At 40.8% G+C, this 21160-nt stretch overlaps 1 protein-coding gene across 1 annotated transcript in view; it reads right to left on the bottom strand.

Annotated features, from left to right (window-relative positions):
- The window catches only part of CPNE4 (copine 4), a 260051-nt gene that overhangs the window by 50103 nt on the left and 188788 nt on the right, over positions 1-21160 (bottom strand). Inside the window, exon 7 of the mRNA XM_055569694.1 lies at positions 3379-3477. Coding sequence (XP_055425669.1) covers positions 3379-3477 — 99 coding nt within the window. The remainder of the gene's footprint in view (positions 1-3378; positions 3478-21160) is intronic.

The raw sequence follows: 21160 nt of genomic DNA, 5'->3' as shown, positions 1-21160 counted from the left end.
TCAGAGGCACTTAAAGACTCTTTCTTGTTTGTTTTAAAGCATCAGACTTCAGTATGCTTCAGTTGTGATGTATGCTATAATCTTACTTTTAATATGTTCTCAGCATTCTAAAGATGTAATATTTCCCGTGTTTATTGGTTTGTTTATTTCTCTTTGGAAAGGAGAACAAGGCAAAAGTTGGTAAAACTCTTTAAAATTCCAGAGGGTGATGTGGATAACTGTCATTAATTTATTAACTCAAAGGGGCCTTGTCTTATGCATTCAAAGAACCAACAACATCTCTGGATAAGTTCCTAGTTATTTGGGGAGTCACTTTATTTATAGCTTACTGTTGGTTTTAATTATAGTCTTGAAACTCGGAAAGCCTGCTCATGGGTAAAGGCCTCTATCTGACAAATTTCTTGCAATGCTGGGTGTACAACAGTATATAGAGTGGGTTGTGGAAGCTATGCGGAGAACTGCGCTTGACTTCTCAGGCCAAAGAAAGGTATTCAACAAATGGTCTGATTCTGATTAAGTCTCTGATCCTAAAGGATATTAATTTATGTCCATCCAGTCTGGTTTTATCTTGACTTATATCTGAAAGGAGAGACTTGAACAATGAGTTGGGACATTTTCCCTGAGCAGTAATTCTGAGTCAGTAATTCAGACCAGGAACAGAGTCTTATCTCTTATAGAAAAGGTCTTTCTTTGCTATCACTCTTTTCTGGTCTATGGGTCTAGTGGTCCCAGAGTGAGGATGGCAGATATCTTGGTTTGAGTTCTTCCAGAAGCTAATGCTGAAGCAAAGATTTAAATTCAAGTAGCTGAGCTATTTAAAATCCTAAAAGATGATGCTGTTAAAGTGTTGTACTCAATATGCCAGCAAATTTGGAAAAACTCAGCAGTGTCTATAGGACTAGAAAAGGTCAGTTTTCATTCCGATCCCAAAGAAGGGCAATGCCAAAAAATGTTCAAACTACCAAAAATTTTGCTGATTTCACATGCTAACAAAGTTATGCTCAAAATTCTTCAAGATAGGCCTCAGCAGTATGTGAACTGATAATTTCCAGATATACAATCTGGGTTTTGAAGAAGCAGAGGAACCAGAGATCAAATTGCCAACATTCACTGGAGCATGGGGAAAGCAAGGGAGTTCCAGAAAAACAGCTACTTCTGTTTCATTGACTGTGCTAAAGCCTTTGACTGTGTGAATCACAACAAACTATGGAAGTTCTTAAAGAGATAGGAGAACCAGACCACCTTACCTGTCTCCTGAGAAACCTGTGTGTGGGTCAAGAAGCACAGTTCGAACTGGACATGGAAAAATGGACTGGTTCAAAACTGGGAAGGGAGTATGACAGGGCTGTATATTGTCACCCTGCTTATTTCACTTAGATGCAGAGTACATCATGTGAAATGCTGGGCTAGATGAATTACAAGCTGTAATCAAAATTTCCAGGAGAAATATCAACAACCTAAGATATGCATATGATACCACTCTAGTGACCAAAAGTGAAGAAGAACTAAAGAGCCTTTTGATGAAGCTGAAACAGGAGAGTGAAAAAGCTGGTTTAGAACTCAACATTCAAAAAATGAAGATCATGGCATCTGGTCTCATTAGTTCACGGCAAATAGAAAGGGGAAAAGTAGAGACAGTGACAGATTTAATTTTTTTGGTCTCCAAAATCACTGTGGATGGTGACTGTACCCATGAAATTAAAAGACACTTGCTCCTTGTAAGGAAACCTATACTGTATATTAAAAAGGAGAAACATCACTTTGCCAACAAAGGTCAATATAGTCAAAACTATGGTTTATCCAGTAGTCATAAATGGATGTGAGAGCTGGAGCATAAAGAAGGAGTTGAGCCCCGAAGAATAGATGCTTTTGATTTGTGGTACTGGAGAAGACTCTTAGAGTTCCTTGGACCACAAGGAGATCAAACCAGTCAATCCTGAAGGAAATCAACCATGAATATTCATAGGAAAGACTGGTGCTGAAGCTGAAGCTTCAGTACTTTGGCCACCTGATATGAAGAGCTGACTCACTGGAAAAGACTTGATGCTGGGAAACATTCTGGGAAAGAAGACAAAAGGAGAAAGTGGTGGCAGAATATAAGATGGTTAGATAGCATCACCGACTCAATAGACATGAATTTGAGCAAACTCCAGGAGACAGTGGAAGACAGAGGAGCCTGGTGTGCTGCAGTCCATGGGGTCACAAAGAGTCACACATGACTTAGCAACTGCACAACAACAACAACAAGAACAACAATTCATCTAGTAGGTATTTCTAGGAAACAACAGTAGAAGAATGGGGGACTGGGAGAGAGTGATCAAGTCAGGGACTCCATTGTCAGCCAGGGTCACTCCCTGCTGGTGAGCTGTGTTCAGCTGCTCAGAGCACATCTCAGAGTTCTGCTGCCTGAAGGGCAATAGAGATGGGGTGTTATATCCTGCTTACCACTAGCTATTTTTTGAGGGCAGCTGTCTGAAATATGTACATCTTCCCCGACACATTCAGCCTGCTGTTGGCAGGTGCAGAGCAGGATTCAGCAGCCAGAAAAAGCTCTCAAGCAAAGAGATTCAGATTCTGCAGCTGAAGTTGGGCAGGTGAACCCTGGACAGGTTAGAGCAGAAGTTACATGGTCAGGGTCCAGATGACAGCAACTGAATAATAGATGCATGTATGTATCTATCAAAGTACAGGTGCCTGAAGGATACACAGAGAAGGGGCAGGCTTCTGCATGATGCAGTGAAATCCCTATGTGCCCCTGTGGTATGTGGTAGTGTTCAGATTTATGTCTTGATATCAAGAGTGTAAGAATTAAATGGTGAGACTAAATGAAAATCTGGTGCCCAAAATTCAGACTTGAAGGAATCAATTTGTCCAAAGCATTAAATGTGTAATTAATGCTATCAGGTTATGGAAATGTAGAGCTGGAAAGAGTACTGCTACTAGATAATAATAATAGTACATGTTTTGTAAGTTCCAGATACCCTGCCAAGTGTGAATCATGAATTATCTCATTTAGTCTTCACAGGTAGGTACCATTATCGCCTTAATTTTTTTTTAAGTGAGAAAGCTGAGACACAGAGAGACTAAGTCACTTGTTCAGGGCTACACAGCTAAAGAAAATCTGAACCATCCTTATTTGACTTCTCCACTTTGCCAGTGGACGAATGGTATCACACGGGGCAGGGTCCCGTCCAAAGTCGCACTAATTGCAGTAGGCTGGGTTGGCACTAGAACCTGGGTTATGGATCCCTCCATGCTCCCTCCTGGCCTCATTTAATTATACACTAATATTTCACCTCTAGCTGCTCTGTCTGGGTGCTAACGAGGCATCGTGACAGGCGAGTCTGAGAGAAATACCACAGGGGGCTCACCACGTACCTGTTTGCCTTCCATTGCTCCCCTCATCTCCTTGAAGGTTGAAGTGAATTCTCCAATGAAGTCATGTTTGCCATTGGAGTCCCAGTCCCATACTATGCACTGCAACAGAAAAGAAGTAATTTATTTTTTTTTAAACTTAAGACTGTGTCCACAGCAGCTGAAGGCAACGAAAACTTTCTGGGTCAAAAGTCTAGGATTGCAGCCTGTGGAATGAGGTACGCCTTTGGTTTCCACTGGCTTTACTTAGCATTTTTTGCCATGATCTCCTAGAAGCCCTGTTCTGCAACAGTGACTAATAATTTGCCCATTTTTCAGATAAGACCAGTAAGACCAAAAGGAGATAAGTGACTTGCCAAAGGTACCACATAGTGAATGAAAAGTCTGGGATTTGAAGGTATGTATCCTGACTCCAACTCTAATGCTTTCCCCACAGCAGAGCCTCTGTGGTTTGCAAATGGGACCAGGTGCCTGAGTTCATGCCTGTAGTTTCCACAGTGGCAGCAACGATTTGATTTTATGAATCACATTTTCTTTTTCTTTTTTCCTCTGAAGGCAAGAGAGCCAAAAAGTGAGATCATTAATTGTACCCAAGCAAAAAATGGGTGAAAAACAGAGAGGTGAGTTACATTGGTTAAAAAGCGGGCATCCATCACAGTTAAGACACGACCTTCCAACAAGAGGGCTCCACCTAACAGTGCTAATGCTACTTTCTGGGCTCCCAAGTAACACTTTGCAGAGTAATGCAGATTAAATCAATAGCCACCCCTCTGCTTGGCCACATGCTCTTAGATAAAGAGGGAGTCCCCATATTTTCTAGTGAGGAGGTTGGGCCAGGGTCTCAAGCACTTCAAATGTCACTTCTACATCTTAAACCAGGGATTTACAATCAGGAACCCCAGACCTCAGATAAGATCAAGGGAATAAATGAGACATTTACCTCAGAGGTTTTCCCTGGAATATTGGGGTACATGGGGCATCCTGGTTTTTTTTTTTTTTTTTTTTTTTTGGATGAAGAACCTGCTGGTCAGTACTTCCTGGCAAACTTGGTGTGTAAATCTATTTTCTGACTGTGGGATACTGCACAGACCTAAAATGAAATATTGCCCCAAACAAAACATAATCTCCCCCTAAACTTGTTCCTGGGCTTCCCTTGTGGCTCAGCTTGTAAAGAATCTGCATACAATGCAGGAGACCTGGATTCAACACCTGGGTTGGGAAGATCTCCTGGAGAAGGGAAAGGCTATCCACTCCAGTATTCTGGCCTGGAGAATATATAGTATAGTCCTTGAGGTTGCAAAGAGTTGGACATAACTGAGTGACTTTCACTTTCTTTCTTTTCTTTCAAACTTATTCCTACTCATTTATTTTCTGTCACAGTGGATTTATCAACATCCATCCAGTGGGTAACATCATTCAGGAAGCACACTGTGAACAGCACACTGTCAAACACTTGTCCACTGATTTCAGCTACTCACCACAGGGGTTTTTCTCTCTCTTTGTCAGTTCCTGCCCACTGACTCTGGCACTCACACAGTCATTACCTGGAGCCAGAAGCAAAGGAAAGCTTGTCCAGCTTGGACACAGAAAGAAAAGGAAGTGTGTTCCTGGGGCTCTTTTTTTTAGGCTCTTAACTTTGGCCAGTAGTGAACTCAGCCCTGGGATACCTGAATCTGATGGTCAGATACCCAGTCTTCTGTTTTGGGGAGAAGCAGATAAAAATGTAAAGGGGTCAAAATCAATAAGAGGAAGAGAAGAGAAAGCAGACTTTTCTACACTCCCTTGTGTCTTACTGTGTTTCTTTTTAACTCTTCCCTAGAATATAGGAAAAGCAGGAGGGTAGGATTGACATATGTAAATACTACCATGTGTAAAATAGATAGCTAGTGGGAAGCTGCTGTATATATAGCACAGGGCCCTCAGCTTTGTGTTCTATGATGACCTAGATGGGTGGGATAGGGAGGGCAGAGGTGCAAGAGGGTGCAGATATATGTATACTTATGGCTGATTTCATACTGTTCATGGGGTTCTCAAGGCAAGAATACTGAAGTAGTTTGCCATTCCCTTCTCCAGGTAGTGGAGGTGATGGAATTCCAGTTGAGCTATTTCAAATCCTGAAAGATGATGCTGTGAAAGTGCTGCACTCAATATGCCAGCCAATTTGGAAAACTCAGCAGTGGCCACAGGACTGGAAAAGATCAGTTTTCATTCCAATCCCAAAGAAAGGCAATGCCAAAGAATGCCCAAACTACCGCACAATTGCACTCATCTCACACGCTAGTAAAGTAATGCTCAAAATTCTCCAAGCCAGGCTTCAGCAATACGTGAACTGTGAACTTCCTGATGTTCAAGCTGGTTTTAGAAAAGGCAGAGGAACCAGAGATCAAATTGCCAACATTCGCTGGATCATGGAAAAAGCAAGAGAGTTCCAGAAAAACATCTATTTCTGCTTTATTGACTATGCCAAAGCCTTTGACTGTGTGGATCACAATAAACTGTGGAAAATTCTGAAAGAGATGGGAATACCAGACCACCTGACCTGCCTCTTGAGAAACCTATATGCAGGTCAGGAAGCAACAGTTAGAACTGGACATGGAACAACAGACTGGTTCCAAATAGGAAAGGGAGTACGTCAAGGCTGTATATTGTCACCCTGTTTATTTAACTTCTATGCAGAGTACATCATGAGAAATGCTGGACTGGAAAAAACACAAACTGGAATCAAGATTGCTGGCAGAAATATCAATAACCTCAGATATGCAGATGACACCACCCTTATGGCAGAAACTGAAGAGGAACTAAAAAGCCTCTTGATGAAAGTGAAAGTGGAGAGTGAAAAAGTTGGCTTAAAGCTCAACATTCAGAAAGCTAAGATCATGGCATCCGGTCCCATCACTTCATGGGAAATAGATGGGGAAACAGTGGAAACAGTGTCAGACTTTATTTTTTGGGGCTCCAAAATCACTGCAGATGGTGACTGCAGCCATGAAATTAAAAGATCCTTACTCCTTGGAAGGAAAGTTACGACCAACCTAGATAGCATATTAAAAAGCAGAGACATTACTTTGCCAACAAAGGTCCGTCTAGTCAAGGCTATGGTTTTTCCTGTGGTCATGTATGGATGTGAGAGTTGGACTGTGAAGAAGGCTGAGCACCGAAGAATTGATGCTTTTGAACTGTGGTGTGGGAGAAGACTCTTGAGAGTCCCTTGGACTGCAAGGAGATCCAACCAGTCCATTCTGAAGGAGATCAGCCCTGGGATTTCTTTGGAAGGAATGATGCTAAAGCTGAAACTCCAGTACTTTGGCCACCTCATGTGAAGAGTTGACTCATTGGAAAAGACTCTGATGCTGGGAGGGATTGGGGGCAGGAGGAGAAGGGGACGACAGAGGATGAGATGGCTGGATGGCATCACTGACTCGATGGACGTGAGTCTGAATGAACTCCAGGAGTTGGTGATGGACAGGGAGGCCTGGTGTGCTGTGATTCATGGAGTTGCAAAGAGTCGGACACGACTGAGCGACTGAACTGAACTGATGGCTGATTTCTCTTTGTTGTACAGCAGAAACTAACACATCATTATAAAGCAATTATACTCCAATTAAAAAAAGAATATAGGCAAATTTTGGTTTGTCACTGAATCTGAAGCAGAACTATCACTTCTTCTCTGCCCTCTTTTAGGTTTCCCATCATGCTTCTGTGAGTTACTACCCTTCTTCCACCTGCTGCCATAACGTTCAAGATGTTTGCTCTCTTTAGGGGCAGAACCACCCTGGGGTAGAGGATGAGTCAGGCCCAACAGGGCTCCAGGCCCCACCTCCTTGGGCGGGCACGACTGCTTACATAGGCTCTGCTTGTTCAATCAGTGTCACTTCTCATCACGGCAGTTACAGAATTCTGTTTTAACCTTTTCAGAAGGGATCCCAGAGGAAGGAAGACACAGTGAGACATAAATATAAAAACACTATTTTCCTCTCTCTCCCTGCCATGAAGCTGGCTTATATAACAGCTCTGATTCAGCTGACAGAGGAATGCATCTTGGTGAAGAGTAAACAGATCAACTGCTCTGCAGAAAAGTTGAGACAGAGGCAGGTTCTTGGTGTAAATCAATAAGGAAGCCTTGACAGACTGGTGAGAGAGCAGCAGCTCAAAACCATCTACAAGCCAGGAGGCCTTCTCGAGTTCTTAAGCTTGCAGTGGAGTTTATCATCTTAAAATGTTTAAGCTTGATAGATGGTCTTATCAATGCCCTTGTTTACAGAGAAGGAAATTAATTAAAGAGAAGGGAAGTGACTCCTACAAGTTCATCCAGTACAGGATGGAGATGAAGTCCAGGTTTCCTACCTACCTAATTTCCACCTGAACACAAAATATCAAATTACAATAATTGCAACACATATAGTGCTTACTATGTGCCAGAAACTGTTCTGAATACTTTACCCAGATTCATGTATTACCCAGAACAATTCATCATTATGCCCATTTTACAGATGAGGAAACCAAGGCACAGATAGGTGAAGTAAGTTTTCTAAGACTACACAGCTAACAATAGGTAATCTTTGAATGAAAAGACGTTAAACTTCAGAGTTTGCCCTAACTGGTCATTTTATATGAACCCAAGCAATTTGTTTTTATGGTCTCTAATCCTGTACAATAATCTTGAAGTGACAATATTATTGTTATAATTTACAGATATTAGTCACAGGGTTCAATTCAGTTCAGTTCAGTCGCTCAGTCATGTCTGACTCTTTGTGACCCCATGGACTGCAGCACTCCAGGCTTGCCTGTCTGTCACCAACTTCCAGAGCTTGCTCAAATTCACATGCATCAAGTTGGTGATGTCATCCAACCATCTCATTCTCTGTTGTCCCTTTCTCTTCCTGCCTTCAATCTTTCCCAGCATCAGGGTCTTTTCAAGGAGTCAGTTCTTCACATCAGTGGCCAAAGTATTGGAGTTTCAGCTTCAGCATCAGTCCTTCCAAAGAATATTCAGGACTGATTTCCTTTAGGATGGACTGGTTGGATCTCCTTGCAGTCCAAGGGACTCTCAAGAGTTTTCTCCAACACCACAGTTCAAAAGCATCAATTTTTCAGTGCTCAGCCATCTTTATAGTCCAACTCTCACATCTATACATGACTACATGGAAAAACCATAGTTTCAACTAGATGGACCTTTGTCAGCAAAGTAATGTTTCCACTTTTTAATATGTTGACTAGGTCGGTCATAGCTTTTCTTTCAATGAGCAAGCACCTTTTAATTTCATGGCTGCAGTCACCATCTGCAGTGATTTTGGAGCCTCCAAAAATAAAATCTCTGTTTCCATTGTTTCCCCATCTATTTGCCATGAAGTGGTGGGACTGGATGCCATGATCTTAGTTTTTTGAATGCTGAGTTTTAAGCCAGCTTTCCCACTCTCCTCTTTAACTTTCATCAAGAGACTCTTTAGGTCCTCTTCACTTTCTGCCATAGGGGTGGTGTCATCTGCGTCGGTTATTGGTATTTCTCCCCACAATCTTGATTCCAGCTTGTGCTTCACCCAGTCTGACATTTCACATGATGTACTCTGCATATAAGTTAAATAAGCAGGGTGACAATATACAGCCTTGACTCACTCCTTTCCCAATTTGAAACCAGTCTGTTGTTCCATGTCTGGTTCCAACTGTTGCTTCTTGACCTGCATACAGATTTCTCAGGAGGCAGGTAAGGTGGTCTGGTATTCCCATCTCTTGAAGAATTTTCCACAGTTTTTTGTGATCTACACAGTCAAAGGCTTTGGCGTAATCAATAAAACATTTGTTTTTTGGTATTCTCTTACTTTTTTGATGATCCAATTCATGTTGGCAATTTGACCTCTGATGCCCCTGCCTCTTCTAAAACCAGCTTGAACATCTGGAAGTTCACAGTTCACGTACTGTTAAAGCCTAGCTTGGAGAATTTTGAATATTACTTTGCTAGCCTGTGAGATGGTGCAATTGTGCAGTAGTTTGAACATTCTTTGGCATTACCTTTCTTGGGATTGGAATGAAAACTGACCTTTTCCAGTCCTGTGGCCACTGCTGAGTTTTCCAAATTTGCTGGCATATTAAGTGCAGCACTTTATCAGCATCACCTTTTAGGACCTGAAATAGCTCAACTAGAATTCAATCACCTCCACTAGCTTTTTTTTTTGTAGTGATACTTCCTAAGGTCCACTTGATTTTGCATTCCAGGATGTCTGGCTCTAGGTGAGTGATCACACCATTGCAGTTATCTGGGTCATGATTTTTTTGTATAGTTCTTCTGTATATTCTTGCCATCTTTTCCTAAATGCTTCTACTTCTGTTAGGTCCATAACATTTTTGTCCTTTATTGTGCCCATCTTTGCATGAAATATTCCCTTTGTATCTCTAATTTTCTTGAAGAGATCTCTAGTCTTTCCAAGTCTATTGTTTTCCTCTATTTCTTTGCATTGATCACTTAGGAAGGCCTTCTTATATATCCTTGCTATTCTTTGGAACTCCACATTCAGATAGATATATCTTTCTTTTTTTCATTTGCCTTTACCTTCTCTTCTTTTCTCAGCTATTTGTAAGGCCTCCTCAGACAACCATTTTGCTTTTTGCATTTCTTTTTCTTGGGGATAGTCTTGATCACTGCCTCCTGTACAATGTCACCACCCTCCAACCATAGTTCTTCAGGCACTCTATTAGATATAATTCCTTGAATCTATTTGTCACTTTCACTGTATAATCATAAGGGATTTGATTTACATCATATCTGAATGATTTAGGTGTTTTCCCTACTTCCTTCAAGTTAAGTCTGAATTTTACAATAAGGAGTTCATGATCTGAGCCACAGTCAGCTCCTGGTCTTGTTTTTGCTGACTGTATAGAGCTTCTCCATGTTTGGCTGCAAAGAATATAATCAAACTGATTTCAGTATTGACCATCTGGTGAGGTCCTTGTGTAGTCTTCTCTTGTGTTGTTGGAAGAGTGTGGTTGCTATGACCAGTGTGTTCTCTTGGCAGAACTGTTAGGCTTTGCCCTGCTTCATTTTTTATTCCAAGGCCAAATTTGCCTTTTACTCCAGGTATCTCTTGACTTACTACTTTTGCATTCCAGTCCTTTATGATCAAACGGACACCTTTTTGGGGTGTTAATTCTAGAATGTTTTGTAGGTCTTCATAGAACCATCATCATTACTGATGGGCATAGACTTGGATTACTGTGATGTTGAATGGCTCGCCTTGGAAATGAAGAGAGATCATTTTGTTCCTGTTGGGAGAGCTTCCTTTTGGGAGAGACTGACTGTAGGGGAAAGAGTTTTGTTCTGATGGGCAGGGCCATGCTCAGTAAATCTTTACTCCAATTTTCTGTTGATGGGTGGGGCTGTGTTCCCTTCCAGTTGTTTGACCTGAGACCAAACTATGGTGGAAGTAATGAAGATAATGGCAACCTCCTTCAAAACGTCCTGGGCATGCACTGCCACACTCAGTGCCCCAACCCTGCAGCAGACCACCACCGTCCCATGCCAGAGACTCCTGGACACTCACAGGCAAGTCTGGCTCAATCTCTTGTAGGGTCACTGCTCCTTCCTCCTGGGTCCTGGTGTGCACAAGGTTTTCTTTGTGCCCTCCAAGAGTCTTTTCCCCCACTCGTGTATAAGTTCTGTAATCAAATCCCACTGACCTCCAAAGTCAAATTCCCTAGGGGTTCTCAGTCCCTTCATCAGATCTCCAAGTTAGGAAATCTGTTGTGGGTCTTATAATTTTCTTAACAGTGAGAGAATTTCTTTGGTATAATTGTTCTGCAGTTTGTGGGCCGTCTGCCTGGTGGCTATATGGTGGAGTTAATGGTGACCTCCTCCAAGAGGGCTTATGCCACAGGGTGTGTGACCAGGTCTCCTGCACCTAGAGCCCTTGCCACTGCATCAAGCCACTGCTGACTTGTACTTCCACAGGAGACACTCAAACACAGTTCTGGCTTAGTCTCTGTGGGGTCTCTGGGTCCTGGTGCACACAAGCTTTTGTTTGAGCCCTCCTCTCTGAGCTTCTCTAGCACATATGAGGTTTGATTTTCAATGTGATTTCACCCCTCCTTCCATCTTGCTGGGGCTTTTCCTTTGCTCTTGGACATGGGTTATTTTTTATTGGTGGGATCCAACATTCTCCTGTTGATGGATGTTCAGCAGTGAGTTTTAATTTTGGAGTTCTCACAGGAGAAGATGAGCGCATGTCCTTCTGCTGCTGCTGCTGCTAACTCGCTTCAGTCCTATCCGACTCTGTGGGACCCCATAGACGGCAGCCCACCAGGCTCCTCTGTCCCTGGGATTCTCCAGGCAAGAGTACTGGAATGGGTTGCCATTTTCTTCTCCAATGCATGAAAATGAAAAGTGAAAGTGAAGTCACTCAGTCGTGTCTGACTCTTAGCGACCCCATGGACTGTAGCCCACCAGGCTCCTCCATCCATGGGATTTTCCAGGCAAGAGTACTGGGGTGGGGTGCCATTGCCTTCTCTGCATGTCCTTCTACTCCACCTTCTTAGGCTCCACATTGGTTACAGGCTTAGAGAGATTAAAGACTTGACTAGACATATAGAAAGTGACAAAGATGGATTTTATTTCTTTTTCTTGTCCAATTGCTCTGACATGGACTTTCAACATTATGTTGAAAAGAAGGGGCAAGAGCAGGCATTCTTGTCTCATTTCTAATCTTGGAGAAAAAGCTTTAACATTTTCACACTTGAGTAAGATATTAGCTGTGGGCTTGTCATATGCAGCCTTTATTATGTTGAAGTAATCTCTAATTTTTTGAGCATTTTTACCATGAAAAGTTTTTGAATTTTGTCGACACAGGATTGCTAAAGCAATCTTGAGAGAAAGAATGAGGCTGAAGATGTCACTTCCTGATTTCAAAATATATTATAAAGCCATAGGAATTAAAACATCATGGTACTCCCATAAAGACAGATCTGTAGGCCAATGGAACAGAATATATACCCCAGAAATAGCCATGCATGTATGGTCAGCTGATATTTGACAAGGTGTCATGAATACACAGGGGGGAAAATGTAGTTCCTTCAACAGGTGATTTTTTGAAAATTGAATATCCCCATTGCAAAAAAATGAAATTGAATCCCTACCTTACATCATACATAAAAATCAACTCAAAATGGGTTGAAGGCTTAATCATGAGACTTGAAACTGTAAAACTCCTAGAAAAAAGACACAGGGGAAAATATTCTTGACGTTTGCCTAGGCAATGATTTCTTGGCTATGATACCAAAAACACAAGCAACAAAAGCAAAAATAGACAAGTGGGACTACATCAAACTCCTACAGGAATTATAAAAATCTTCTGCATAGCAAAGGAAACCATAAATAAAGTGAAAAGTATCCTACAGAATGGGAGAAGATATTTTCAAACTGTATATCTAATAAGGGATTAATTTCCAAAATATATAAGGAAATCCTACAACTCATTACCAAAAAATTCCCCAATAACCTGATTTAAAAATTGTCAAAGAACTTGAACAGATGTTTCTTCAAAGAAGATATAAAAATGGCCAACAGGTAGATGAAAATATGCTCATAGTCATTAACTATTAGGAAATTCAAATCAAAATGACAGTGAGATATAATCTCATATCTATTAGGATAACAGTTATCTAAAAAATGCAAAAGATAACAATTGTTGACAAAGATATGGAAAAATTCAAGCCCTTGTAATGGTTGGTAGGGATATAAAACAATGCAGCATCCATGGAAAAGAGTACAGTGGTGGTTCCTTAAAAAATTAAAAATAGAACCACTATATGATCCAACAATCTCATTGTTGTGTATACATTCAAAGAACTGAAGTCAAGATCCCAAATGAAGATACCTTCATTCCCATGTAAACTTCAGCAGCATTATTTATGATAACTAAGATATGAAAACAACCCAAGTGTATGACTAATGAAAATGTGGGATACCTGTACAATAGAATATTATTCAGCCTTAGAGATTGACTCAAGATGGCAGAATAGAAGGATGTGCACTCATCTTCTCCTGTGAGAGCACCAAAATTGCAACTTATGAACAACTATTGACAGAAGGATGCTGGAACCCACCAAAAAAAGATACCCCTTGTCCAAAGACAAAGGAGAAACTGCAATGAGATGGTAGGAAGGGGTGCAATCATAATAAAATCAAATTCCTTCATGCTCAGTAGTTGACCTACAAACTGCAGAACAATAATACCATAAAAGCTCTCCCACTGTTGTGAGGGTTCTGAGCCCCACCTCAGGCTTCCCAGCCTAGAGATCTGGCAAAGGGACTAGGAATCTCCAGCGAATTTGACTTTGAAGGCCAGTGGGATTTGATTACAGACCTTTCAAAGGACCAAGGGAAACAGAGATTCCACTTTTGGGGGGTACAAACAAAATCTTGTGTGCACCAGGTCCCAGGGGAAAGGAATAGTGAACCCACAGGAGACTAAACCAGACCTATCTTCTAGTGTTGTAGAGTCTACTGTGGAGGCATGCATCAGTAGTAGCTGACTGTGGGGATGGGGGCACTGGCAGCAGCAGCTCTGGGAGGTGCCCCTTGGCATGAGCTCTCTCAGAGGTCACCATTAACCCTACCATAAAGCGTGTAGACCTCAGGGTTGGGTCACCTCAGGCAAAACAACTAACAAGGAAGGAGTACAGCGCCACCCATCAGCAGACAATCAGATTGAAGTTTTACTGATCATGGCCCTACCCACCAGAGCAAGACCCAATTTTTCCCACCGCTAGTTCCTCCCATCAGGAAGCGTACACAAGGCCCTTAGCTTCATCCATCAAACGACAGACAGAAGAAGCAAGAACAACAATTTTCCTTTTACCAGAAGAAAAATCACATCACAGAAAGTTAACCAAAATGAAAAGGCAGCAGATTATGTCCGAGGTGAAGGGACAAGATAAAGCATCAAAAAAACAACTAAATGAAGTGAAGATAGGCATCCTTCCAGAAAAGAAAATCAGAATAATGATAGTGAAGAAGATCCAGGATCTTGGAAAAAGAATAGAGAAGATGCAAGGAGTGTTTATAAAGACCTAGAAGAACCAAAGAACAAACAAACAGATGAAAAATACACTGGAAGGAATGAGTAGCAGAATAACTGAGGCAGAAGAATGGATATGTGACCTGGAAGACAGAATGGTAGAAATCACTGCTGCAAAACAGAATATAGAAAAAGGAATGAAAGAAAAAAGACTGTAGACAGTCTAAGAGACCTCTGGGACAACATTAAATACATCAATATATGCATTATAGAGGTCCCAGGATGAAAAAAGAGGGAGAAAAGACCTGAGAAAATATTTGAAGAGATAATTGTTGAAAAGTTCCCTAACACGGGAGAGGAAATAGTCAACCCCAGGAAATGCAGAGTGTCCCAGGCAGGATAAACCCAAGGAGGAATACACGGAGACACATAGCAATCAAATTGCCAAAATTAAAGACAGAGATAAAATATTAAAAACAGGGGGAAAATGATAAAATAACATACAAGGGAAGTCTCATAAGGTTATTAGCTGATTTCTCAATAGAAACTCTACAAGCCATAAGGCAATAGCATGATATACTTAAAGTGATGAAAGGGAAGAACCTACAACCAAGAATAGTTTACCCAGCAAGACTCTCATTCTGATTTGGCAGAGAAATCAAAGGCTTTACAGATAAGCAAAAGTTAAGAGAATTTGGCACCACCAAACCAGCTTGATCAGCAATGCTAAAGGAACTTCTCTAGGGAGGAAACAGAGAAGGAAATGACCTACAAAAAGTAAACCCCATAAATTAAGAAAATAGTAATAGGATCATATATATTGATAATTGCCTTAAATGTAAATGGATTAAATGCACCAACCAAAATACCTAGGCTGGCCAAGTGAATGAAAACATGTACATGTATGCATTTTTACTTATCATATCACTCTACTTAACCCCCTAAATTGTATGTAGTTATTTTATATTTTTGGAGAAGGAAATGGCAACCCATTCCAGTATCCATGCCTGGGAAATCCAATGGACAGAGTAGCCTGGCAGGCTGCAGTCCAGGGTGTCACAAGAGTTGGACACGACTTAGCAACTAAACACCGCCACCATTTTATATTGTTAGGTTAATCATGCTTCCATTATGACTTGGAATTATCTTTTATTTTTTGTCATATTACTGATTGTGAAAACTGATAAGCATATTTTAACATTGTGATTTTGTAACTATCATGATTGGTCAACAGAAAATAATAGACTTCTATATCAATAAAACTATCATTTAATAGAAAAACCTGTAATCACTTTTTAAAATCCAGATGCACATTAAAATTATCTTGGAATTTTTTGAAAAATGCAAGTGCCCCGGTATTTTTTTTCCCCCCAAAGCTCCAGATGTGATTCTAATGAGCATGGTGTTTTTTAAAGTATCTTTGATATTAATTTCTAATATTGATATTAGCTCCTCATTTATATGCTTTCTTCTCTGCAATCACCCTCTGTGTCTTTTCAGTCTTTTAAATTTATTGAGGCTTTCAATGGCTAAGTCAAAGATCTTTCTTGGTAAATGTCACATTGCACTTGAAAATATGTGGGTTTTTCTAAAATATCTTCTGATATTGATTTCTAACATAATTCCACAGTAGTAGAACATATTCTGTATAATTTCAATACTTTTAAACCATGAAATTTTTGCACCTTGTTTTACGTCCCTATATGTGTTCCAGTGTCTTCTGGTTTATAGTCTATAAGAACTTGAGTAGAATTTGTATCCTGCTGTTGTGTGAAAATTGTATAAATCTTATGTTGAACTGGTCATAGTGCTTTTCAGATCTACTATATCCTTCTACTTTTCTGTCTATTGATTCTATTAATTTTTGAGAGTGATATTGAAACTTCAGCTAAAAATCTTACTTTATCTACTTAAAAATAATTATATAGTGGAGCTATATGTAACTTTCTTCTGTATTTTCCAAGTCTCTTGTAAATGTGCTACCATAGTTTTGTAATTAAAATTTTTTAAAGGAGTATTATACAGCCTTAAAGAAGAAACTCTTCCCATTTGTAACATGGATGGACGTTATGTTAACTGAAATAAGCCAGTTACTGATGGATGACAGTGCCTGATTCCACTTTTATGAGGCATCTATAACAGTCAAACTCATAGAAGCAGATAATACAATAGAGGCTGCTGAGGTGTGGGGGAAATTGGGTGCTGTTGTAGTGTGTACAAAGTTTTAGTCACTCAAGTTAATTAGTTCTAGAGACCTGCTGTACAACACGGTGCCTATAGCTTATGATGGGTGGGGGAAATTGGGTGCTTTTGTAGTGTGTACAGAGTTTTAGTCACTCAAGTTAATTAGCTCTAGAGACCTGCTGTATAACACTGTGCCTATAGCTTATAATATACTGCTGTGCACTTCAAAACTTGTTAAGAGTGTAGATCTCACGTCACATGTTTATATCACAAAACAAGCCAGAGACATAAAGAAACATTGGGATGTGTAGGATCTGTCTTTTACCTTGATTCTGGTGATGGTTTCACAGGTTCAAATTAATAAAATTATATGCATTAAATATGTATAATTCTTTATATGTCAATTAAATAAAGCTGTCAAAGAATCTCAAAGTAGAGATTTTCCTCGACAATCTGGGTGGGTCTGATATAATCAGTTGAAAGACTTAAGAGCAGAATGAGGCTTCCCTGAGGGAGGAGAAATTTTGCCTTGGGATCATAACTTAACTTTAGTCCCACTGGAGGGTTCCAGTCTGATCTTCCTGAGGGGCTGCTCTAGGGATTTCAGACTTGTGCAGCTAGCCCTCCACAACAGCATAAGCCAGTTTCTTGCAATAAATCTATTAATGTCTATTTTCCATTGATTCTGTTTCTCTGGTTAACCTGGCCTATGCACCTTCTCTCACCTTCTGCCTTGACATTCATGCCTTCACGTGAGTTTTCAGTGACAATTGGTCTTCTTGCACTGATGGAGTTCATCAAGGCTGTATATTGTCATCCTGTTTTTTTAACTTATATGCAGAGTACATCATGAGAAATGCTGGACTGGAAGAAACACAAGCTGGAATCAAGATTGCTGGGAGAAATATGAATAACCTCAGATATGCAGATGACACGACCCTTATGGCAGAAAGTGAAGAGGAACTCAAAAGCCTCTTGATGAAAGTGAAAGTAGAGAGTGAAAAAGTTGGCTTAAAGCTCAACATTCAGAAAACGAAGATCATGGCATCCGGTCCCACCACTTCATGGGAAATAGATGGGGAAACAGTGGAAACAGTGTCAGACTTTATTTTTCTGGGCTCCAAAATCACTGCAGATGGTGACTGCAGCCATGAAATTAAAAGATGCTTACTCCTTGGAAGGAAAGTTATGACCAACCTAGATAGCATATTCAAAAACAGAGACATTACTTTGCCAACAAAGGTTCATCTAGTCAAGGCTATGGTTTTTCCTGTGGTCATGTATGGATGTGAGAGTTGGACTGTGAAGAAGGCTGAGCGCTGAAGAATTGATGCTTTTGAACTGTGGTGTTGGAGAAGACTCTTGAGAGTCCCTTGGACTGCAAGGAGATCCAACCAGTCCATTCTGAAGGAGATCAGCCCTGGGATTTCTTTGGAAGGAATGATGCTAAAGCTGAAACTCCAGTACTTTGGCCACCTCATGCGAAGAGTTGACTCATTGGAAAAGACTCTGATGCTGGGAGGGATGGGGGGCAGGAGGAGAAGGGGACGACAGAGGATGAGATGGCTGGATGGCATCACTGACTCGATGGACGTGAGTCTGAGTGAACTCTGGGAGTTGGTGATGGACAGGGAGGCCTGGTGTGCTGTGATTCATGGGGTCGCAAAGAGTTGGACACGACTGAGTGACTGATCTGATCTGATCTGATTGAACCCTTAACTTTGTCCTAGGTATTGTTCTAAGCTCTGGTACTTAATCTTCACAGTAACGCCATTAGTGGGACACTATTATTGTCATCTCCACTTTACAGATAAGGAAGCTTAGACACAGAGAGAGGAATGATCTACTGTTATGGAATATTTTGGTGTTTAAACTACAACTGGCTTTGAGATCCAAGTTCTTGGGATCTGAATGTGATTCATTTCCTGGAAGACCAAGATGAGCTAGCTACTCAAACTGTGTTTATGAAACTACATAACTGCAGCTCATCACTGCAGAGTCCTTATAGTAAATGGAATCTATTCTTCTTCCCTTGCTCTTAAAATTTTTACATATGTTTATACATCAGTGTCTCTTTTGCTGTCTCGCACACAGGGTTATTGTTACCATCTTTCTAAATTCCATATATATGCGTTAGTATACTGTATTGGTGTTTTTCTTTCTGGCTTACTTGACATTGTAACCTGTCATTTGTCCAGGTAAAGTAGGGTTCACGGCTGACTTTCTCTAGGCTCTTTGATTATACCATCCCCAAAGTTTCCAGTGCAATCTGTTTATATCTGCTTTGACGTGTCTCTGGCTACCTGGTCACCACTGGTCTATATTCATGACTTGAAGGAAACTTCTGAGTATTAAGCTTTCTATCAGAGTTTAGCTCAGTTCTTGGTCACAAGCAAGAACTCAGATAAATCTGTGATGAGTTCATGAAAAAGGTCTTTCTCCTTAAGTTAAGTGGAGGGCAGTTCTCAAATCGGTCCAGTTGCCGTACTGCAAAGGGAAGGTATCATAATCAACTGGTTAATTTTTATTAAAATAGATGATTAAACCAGGTAATATGTTTTGAAATAGTTATTTATTTTGGCTATGCTGAATCTTTGCTGTTATGTGCAGTCTTTCTTTAGTTATGGGGAGTGGGGGCTACTCTCTAGTTGTGGTGGGCAGTCGTATTGTGGTGGCTTTGGTAGTTGTGGCATGTGGGCTGTAGAGTGTGGGCTCAGTAGTTATGGCACAGGTTTAGTTGCTCTGAGGCAAGTGGGATCTTCCCAGACCAGACATCAAACTTGTGTCCCCTGCATTGCCAGGATTCTTAACCACTGGACTAGCAGGGAAGTCCTTCATTCCTTTTGCAACTTTCTGTTTCAAAGTCTGAGATGATCATATTAAAGTTATAAAATTATTAATTATCTGATTAATGTAACACTACTGCCTTTATTGTCTTTTGCAAGGTATCTTTACACCCCTTGAACAATTGAAATTCAATTATTAATTTCTCATGGTGATCCTCACAAGAGCATCATGAGATGGCAGGTCTGTGTTCACAGGTGATGTTGCTAAAATGCAATACAGCAACTGCTGCTGCTGCTAAGTCACTTCAGTCGTGTCCGACCCTGTGCGACCCCATAGATGGTAGCCCACCAGCCTCCCCTATCCCTGGGATTCTCCAGGCAAGAACACTGGAGTGGGTTGCCATTTCCTTCTCCAATGCATGAAAGTGAAAAGTGAAAGTGAAGTCATTCAGTTGTGTCTGACTCTTAGTGACCCCATGGACTGCAGCCCACCAGGTTCCTCCATCCATGGATTTTCCAGGCAAGAGTACTGGAGTGGGGTGCCATTGCCTTCTCCGAATAAAGCAACTAAAAGTGGCTTATTCCCAAGAATTTAATTAGCCTGTGGACCTGGGTTATTTCTCCGTACCCAGGGCCCTTTTCATTACACTACATAGCTTCATAATATACTCATGCCAGGTGCAATTTCAATGGCAGGCTTTTCTTCTTCCTTTTTTCTTTCTTTCTTAATTAAAAAAATTTTTATTTTAATTGGAGGCTAATTACTTTACAATATTGTAGTGTTCTTTGCCATACATTGACATGAATCTGCCATGGGTGTACATGTGTTCCCCATCCTGAATCCCTCTCCTACCTCCCTCCCCATCCCATCCCTCTGGGTCATCCCAGTGCACCAGCCCTGAGCACCCTGTCTCATGCATTGAACTTGGACTGGCGATCTGTTTCACATATGATAATATACACGTTTCAATGCTATTCTCTCAGATCATCCCACCCTTGCCTTCTCCCACACAGTCCAAAAGTCTGTTCTATACATCTGTGTCTCTTTTGCTGTCTCGCATATAGGGTTATTGGTATCATCTTTCTAAATTCCATATATATGTGTTAGTATACTGTACTGGTGTTTTTCTTTCTGACTTACTTCACTCTGTATAATAGGTTCCAGTTTCATTCACATCATTAGAACTGATTCAAATGTGTTCTTTTTAATGGCTGAGTAATATTCCATTGTGTATATGTACCACAGCTTTCTTATCCATTCATCTGCTGATGGACATCTAGGATGCTTCCATGTCCTGGCTATTATAAACACTGCTGCGATGAACATTGGGGAACATGTGTCTCTTTCAGTTCTGGTTTCCTTGGTGTGTATGCCCAGCAGTGGGATTACTGGGTCATATGGTAGTTCTATTTCCAGTTTTTAAAGGAATCTCCACACTGTTTTCCATAGTAGCTGTACTAGTTTTCATTCCCACCAACAGTGTAAGAGGGTTCCCTTTTCTCCACACCCTCTCCAGCATTTATTTTTTGTAGATTTTTGGATAGAAGCCATCTGATTGGCATGAGATGATACCTCATTGTGGTTTTGATTTGCATTTCTCTGATAATGAGAGATATTGAGCATCTTTTCATGTGTTTGTTAGCCATCTGTATATCTTCTTTGGAGAAATGTCTGTTTAGTTCTTGGGCCCATTTTTTTGATTGGGTTGTTTATTTTTCTGGAATTGAGCTGCAGGAGTTGCTTGCATATTTTTGAGATTAATTCTTTGTCAGTTGCTTCATTTGCTATTATTTTCTCCCATTCTGAAGGCT

Source organism: Bubalus kerabau, chromosome 2 (genome assembly GCF_029407905.1).
Source record: "Bubalus kerabau isolate K-KA32 ecotype Philippines breed swamp buffalo chromosome 2, PCC_UOA_SB_1v2, whole genome shotgun sequence".
Taxonomy (NCBI): domain Eukaryota; kingdom Metazoa; phylum Chordata; class Mammalia; order Artiodactyla; family Bovidae; genus Bubalus; species Bubalus kerabau.
Note: the sequence above shows the minus strand (reverse complement) of the source record. Positions and strands in the feature narration are given on the sequence as shown.